General features: G+C 48.4%; 1 protein-coding gene across 1 annotated transcript; it reads left to right on the top strand.

Moving 5' to 3' along the window:
* Nucleotides 1–1730: 1730 nt before the first annotated feature.
* On the top strand, nt 1731–3458 carry LOC119324425 (peroxidase 31-like). The gene is made up of 2 exons (XM_037598214.1): nt 1731–1982; nt 2160–3458. The coding sequence occupies exons 1-2, from the start codon at nt 1848–1850 to the stop codon at nt 3132–3134; spliced, it is 1110 nt and encodes a 369-aa protein (XP_037454111.1). The 5' UTR covers nt 1731–1847; the 3' UTR covers nt 3135–3458.
* Nucleotides 3459–6956: the final 3498 nt, after the last annotated feature.

The following is a 6956-nucleotide window of genomic DNA, read 5'->3' as shown; positions in this document are numbered from 1 at the left end:
GATTGACCATTGGACCATACCTAATGACAGGTTGTTGACTGCAACGAATTTCTCTCTGGTAAACGAACATGAGTCAGGCCTGAATCACAACTATGAGTGTTGTTGACCGAATTGCCAGCTTTGTCCGTTCGTCTATACCGACCTTGACATTGATTTATCGGGATGTATCAGTAGGCAATGGTCAAATATAGCGAATGAACAGAGGATGGGGTTGTATCTGCTGCTTACCAACTTCAGAGTCGATGAGAACCGGAGGGCCATGGCTGAGACGAGGAGAATGAGGTGGAGGCTAAGATGATGTGGAGAAGCAGCTCCTACTGCTAGAGAGTAATGCTATCACCATCGGTTGCGCAGATGTGAGTCGTCGCCGTTGCCGGTGGAAGAACCAAGAATGGGCTAGTCTTAGAGCAAGAGGTGAGGGAGCAAATGGGGGGTGAGGCTAAATTTCACGCCATCCTGCGCCGGCACATTTCGGCCTCCTGGCATCTCCGTGTCTAGTTTCCACTGCATTGCCGCGCACGCCGCTCACTTTTTTGCGCTTGACTCAGCCTGGCCCACTGGAAACGACAGATTCGAGCGTTCCTAGCGAGTCAAGTTATGGGTTACTTTAAGGTCTGTGCTTGTGCGAGCCAAGCCCATTATATGATATCAAACTCGATTTTCTTGCACCCACTGGGTTTGTTTGGAATGACGCGGGTAACGAAACAGGCCCTTTAAGTATGAAACTGAATGCAACAATGTAAGTAACAGGCTAACAGGCAAGACCTACCTAAATCTAGAGTCTCCCGTTCTTGTGTCGCCGCCACCGCATCTGAGAAATTTAGGTCCCCTCACTTTCGGCTGCCATCTTGGCATTGAGAGGTGGGGCGACCTCGGATCTTCTAGATCTCTATATTCTTCGTCAACGTCTAGTGATCATCATAATTTTGTGAGAATAATTTTCTCTCATTCTTTTGACGGTGCCATGAGATTAGAGAGTTTTTTGTCCTCGCGGATCCAAGTATTCGGATGTGATGAGTTTACATTGTTGTGTCAAGCTTTTTTTGTTGGTCTGATTCTTTGTGGAGCTGAAATCTTTCATCACATCATGATGAAGAGGGATTCGACGGCCTGCACTTTTAGGGGATCATCCCCGGCTCAAGTACGTTCATCGATCAAGACTTCCCATCTTTAGGCGCTTTCAAAAACCATTACTGATAATGTTCGTGCAGATGAAAGAGTGACAACATCGTTGCTCTAATCTAATTGCAACCTCTTTACCAAAGTCCTTGGAGTATTTCTTCGAGCAGAGATTGATACCACGAAGATGTTTTCAAGAAATTTCGTTGTAATTGTAGTCATAGGAGTTACTATGTATTTTCTTGGGTCTTAGATCAAAATCGGTGTACCTGTAACAATTACGAGTGTGAATTAAGTTACAGGTGTATCAAAGAAAATAACAGGCTAACAGCGCAGCTAGCTTTTTTTTTTTTCTTTTTTTTTTTTTGAAAGCAAACAGCGCAGCTTAGCAGTCAGATAAGGCTAAAGGTAGTAAAAGAAACAGAGCGACGGACACGCTACTTCGCTCGTACTAGTAGATGGTGCATGCATGTCTGCTCTGGCTCTCCAGCCTCTTGTTCCGCCTACGAGCACTCCCCGCCAACTCCGTTCCCGCCATTCGCTCTCCTCCACGGGCTCCGGCAAACATCCCCTGCAACACTCCTCCACCCTCCTCCCCTCTCCCTCGCATTTCTAGGACCCCCACACACCTCGCCGGCCCTGACGTCGCCTGCTAGGACCTAGAGGGTCGAGTTAACCCAAGAACCGCACACCCGCAGGATCGACGTACCAAGCAGCTAGCAGCAGACATGCGCCTCCTGTCCCTCCTCCTCCTGGCCGCGGCCACCCTCCTCGCCGCCGCGGTGGCAGGAGTGCGCGCCGGGCCGGAAATGCCCCAAGCGGCGTCGGTGGCAGGAATGGGCGCCGGGCCGGGAGTGCCCCAAGCGGCGGCGGCGGCAGGAATGGGCGCCGGGACGCAAGTGCCCAAAGCGGCGGCGGCGGCAGGAGGACTCGCCGGGTCGGGAGTGCCCCAAGCGGCGGCGGCCGCAGGAATGGGCGCCGGGACGCAAGTGCCCCAAGCGGCGGCGGCAGGAGTGCTCGCCGGGCCGGGAGTGCCCAAGGCGGCGGCGGCGGCGGCGGGGGGCCCGGCGGCCAAGCTGTCGCCCGATTTCTACAGCCAGACGTGCCCACGGGCGGAGCGGATCATCGCGGAGGTGGTCCAGTCGAAGCAGATGGCGAACCCGACCACCGCCGCAGGCATGCTTCGCGTCTTCTTCCACGACTGCTTCGTGACCGGCTGCGACGCCTCCGTGCTGATCGCGCCCACCCGCTTCGCCAAATCCGAGAAGGACGCCGAGATCAACCACTCCCTCCCCGGCGACGCCTTCGACGCCGTGGTGCGCTCCAAGTTGGCCCTGGAGCTGGAGTGCCCCGGCGTGGTTTCCTGCGCCGACGTCCTGGCCCTGGCGTCCAGGGTGCTGGTCACCATGACCGGAGGCCCCAGGTACCCGGTCCCGCTGGGCCGCAAGGACTCGCTCTCCTCCAGCCCCACCGCCCCCGACGTGGAGCTCCCGCACTCCAACTTCACCGTTGGGCGCATCCTCGAGCTCTTCCTGGCCAAGGGGTTCACGGTGCAGGAGATGGTGGCGCTCTCCGGCGCGCACACGCTCGGCTTCTCCCACTGCCAGGAGTTCGCGTCCAGGATCTACAACTACCGCGACAAGACCGGCAAGCCGGCGCCGTTCGACCCGACCATGAACCCGGGCTACGCCAAGGGGCTCCAGGCCGCCTGCAAGGAGTACCTCAAGGACCCCACCATCGCCGCCTTCAACGACGTCATGACCCCCGGCAAGTTCGACAACATGTACTACGTGAACATTGAGCGCGGCCTGGGCCTGCTGAGCACCGACGAGGACATGTGGTCGGACCTGCGCACCAGGCCCCTCGTGGAGCGCTACGCCGCCAACAACACCGCCTTCTTCGACGACTTCGCCCGCGCCATGGAGAAGCTCAGCATGTACGGCGTCAAGACCGGCGCCGATGGCGAGATCAGGCGGCGCTGCGACGCCTACAACGACGGGCCTACCACCGTGTGATCGATGCGCGCATCCGTTCCGCCGGCGTCGACGTCTCTGCCTACCACGAAACGTGCTGCATCGACCATTTCATGCATGCATGCGCGTTGAGTTTCCACATGGTGGCCTTGGGATATCTTCGGGTGCGCACAAGGTTATCGATCGGGGCCGGCCGGGTGAAGCAAGTTTAATTAATTCTTGTTCGATTGAGTAATCTCTTTAGTTTATGTGCGGTAAAAAAGTATTCGACATTGATGTGTTATTTGTATTCACTTTTTCCCCTCTTCTTTGGATCATATATCTTTGCCCCTAATTAAATCAGCATTTGGTTTTTCCACGTGTTTACTAGTTTATGTTACTATGATCATAGTGGGAAGATTGTTATGCATGTTACTATCTATCTTCATGGTGGGCGGTAACATATGTGTAGCATCATGCAAACCATTATTTATTTAGATATAGACTCATTTTGTCTCGGATGCTTACTGGAAGCAGATTTGTAGCACACCTGGGTGCTTCACATCCCTATACTAACATTAAATTCAAAAATTACTGAGAAATTTGAAAAAAAAATGCTAAGAGTATGTGATATCAAACCTGGGTTCCCGATCTACTCTTGTGTGAAATTTCGTGAAAAAAATACTAGGAAACATATTCGTGGCAAAAAAGACAAAATATTTCTATGTATAGAAAAAATTGTTTAGATGGATTTTTCTTCAAACAATATTTCCTTCGCCACAAATACTTTTCCTGGTATTTTTTACGAAACTTCACACGGGAGTACATTGAGAACCTAGGTTTGATATCCCCAAATTTCAGATTTTTTATATTTTTTATATTTTTTTACATTTAATATTCGTAGAGGGGTAGCACCCAGGTGCTCCTGTGTATTTTTATAAGTTACTAGTCTATGTTATTACCTCTATAGCAGGTAGTATCGTAGGTGTAATAACATATGGACTTTCATTTATTACTCCATAGACTCATTTTTTATTGGGAAGCGTTATGCGATGGTAAATTATGTGGCTCTCGCCTCTTTATCTCGTCGTCATAAGTATTCTATTTGTCTCTACCTTCTTTAATTACTTGACACATCATCTTTTTCGTCTATATGGCATGCTTATACTAGTTTCATGCATATAACCCTAGTCTAAGTTATCATCATAGATTTCTTTATTTATTAGCGTGTAGACTCATCTTCTATTGGGAAACACTATGCTACGATAACATATTGAAAGATTGTGGATGTCGCCTAGAGGGGGTGAATAGGCGCTTTTAAAATAGTTATGGTTTAGACTTGAATAAATGCGAAATAAAACCAGCATTTAATTTATCAAGCACAAAACCTAAAACAACTAGGCTCACATATGTGCACCAACAACTTATGCTACACAAGATAAACAACTAAGTGATAGCAAGATATATAACCTGAAACACTATGGCTATCATAAAATAAAGTGCATAAGTAAAGGGTTCGGGTAAGAGATAACCGAGTCACGCGGAGACGGTGATGTATCCCGAAGTTCACACCCATGCGGATGCTAATCTCCGTTTGGAGCAATGTGGAGGCACAATGCTCCCCAAAATACCACTAGGGCCATCGTAATCTCCGCACGCCCTCGTGCAATGCAAGATGTTGTGATTCCACTAAGGGGCCCTTGGGGGCGGTCACCGAACCCGTACACTTTGGCAACCCTTGGGGCGGTCACGGGAACCCGTACAAATTGCTTGGGGCAATCTCCACAACTTAATTGGAGACCCCGACGCCTGTCCCGAAGCTTTCCACCACAATGATCGAGCTCCGCGACACCAGCCGTCTAGGGCACCAAAGCACCCAAGAGGAACAAACTCTAGGGTGCCCAAACACCCAAGAGTAATAAGCTTCTCAACTTCACTTCCATATATCACCGTGGAAAACTCAAACGTATGCACCAAATGCAATGGCAAGGGCACATGGAGTGCCAGTCCCTCACTCTCAAATCCCACCAAAGCAACGGAAGCTATGGAGGAATATGAGAGGAAGAACAAGAAAGAGAACACAAAGAACTCCAAGATCTAGATCGAAGAGGTCCCCTTCACATAGAGAAGAAAGTGATTGGTGAAAATGTAGATCTAGATCTCCTCTCTCTTTTCCCTCAGGAACTAGCAAGAATCATTGGAGGGACTGAGAGATATCAAGCTCTAGGAAAGTCAACAATGGGGGAAGAACACGAGCTCAAAAGATAAGGTCCATTGGGGAAGAAGACCCCTTCCATAGGTGGGAAAAATCCAACCGTTATGTCTCATCCCGCAGTAAAGCGGTACTACCGCTCGGGGGAGCAGTACTACCGCTTGAGTGGTACTACCGCTCAAGGGAGCAATACTACCGCTTAGAGAAAACATGCACAAAGGACTTTTCCCAAGTGGTAGTGGATGCGGTAGTCCACAGTGGAAGTATCGCAAGCGGTACTATCGCTTGGGTGCTGCAAAATAGTACAAGACAAGAGAAACAAGTAGGATCGAAATTGTCATAACTTTTGCATACGGGCTCCGAAAACAGCAAACTCAAGCTTGTTGGATAGATGAAGACAAGTACTATCCAACACTGATTGGATATAAACAACTAGCAATGGAGAATAAATGTCAATAGGATAAGAAAGAAAACCTTCCCTAATATGATCCGACAAAAACTCCAACATCGAAAACATCATAGAAGCTGCGTGCGAACTTTGTTTTTGATGAACTCGAGCTTGTCAAGAAGATGACCAAAAGCTCTAAGACTCTCAAAGAGAAACACCAAACAAGAACCAAGAAGGATGATGCAAGGATGCAATGGTTTGAGCTCTCTTCAAACGATACGATCAAGCTACTCACTTGAGAGCCTCCCTTGATAGTACGGCAACCGATCCTATAACCCGGTGTCCGAACTATCACCATGAGACCGGTAAAATAGAAAACCTATCAAGGGCAAAGTTTTGCTTTGCACATAGTCCACTTGAGCTAGATGATGACAATCTTGACTTCCTCAAGTTGGACCATCTTTCTTGATTCTGTTAGCTTGATGAAGACTAGTAGATTGCTCCCCATACTCCACTATGGGTGAGCCACTCTTCGGCACATCTTCACAAGTCCATTGCCACCATAATGGACGACAAGCTTCAAGCACGTGATCTCTTCGTGATGCTCCACTTGAACTTGCACACCGCAACCTTGATGACGAGCACCACTTGATGTCATCCTCCATGGGTTGTATGAGATCTTCCTCTTGATGCAAGCCCATGGAACCATACCTAACCACACATATAACTCTCACGTAGACCATGGGTTAGTACATAAAGCATAATGGAGAATGCTTACCATACCATGGGATCGCTTGATCCCTCTCGGTACATCTTGTATGCTTTGTGTGTTGATCAACTTGATTTACTCTTTGATTTAGTCTTGGTCAACCTTGTACCGTATCTTCTCTATGACTAATCTTTGAATAATTCCTTGAATAGCACCTTGGTCATCACATAAATTAACTCCTTGAAACCAACAAATGGACTTCAAGAAATTCCTATGGACAAATCCTATGAATATAACTCAAGGCAACCATTAGTCCATAGAGAGTCTCATCAATTACAAAAACCACACATGAGGGAACCATTCTCTTCCACATATTATGTTACTCTAAACACATCTCTCCTCATTAAATACATGCCACATAGGCAAAATTTTCTTGTAGTGCGCTATGTTACTGGCTAACTTACTCCCACTATGACTAGCCTTATTTATTTTCACTATGACTAGCCTTATGGTAACATATTATGTTACCACTGAAAGGATCGAGATGCACCTAGAGGGGGGTGAATAGGTACAATT

Source organism: Triticum dicoccoides, chromosome 6B, assembly GCF_002162155.2.
Source record: "Triticum dicoccoides isolate Atlit2015 ecotype Zavitan chromosome 6B, WEW_v2.0, whole genome shotgun sequence".
NCBI classification, from domain to species: domain Eukaryota; kingdom Viridiplantae; phylum Streptophyta; class Magnoliopsida; order Poales; family Poaceae; genus Triticum; species Triticum dicoccoides.
This window is presented reverse-complemented; position numbering and strand designations above follow the sequence as displayed.

Bases quoted from the DNA above. Each gene is read 5' to 3' on its own strand.
- LOC119324425 (XM_037598214.1), top strand. From the start codon at position 1,848: ATGCGCCTCCTGTCCCTCCTCCTCCTGGCCGCGGCCACCCTCCTCGCC. The intron at 1,983-2,159 runs GCGGCGGCGGCG...GGAGTGCCCAAG, and splicing joins CCGGGCCGGGAGTGCCCCAA to GCGGCGGCGGCGGCGGCGGG.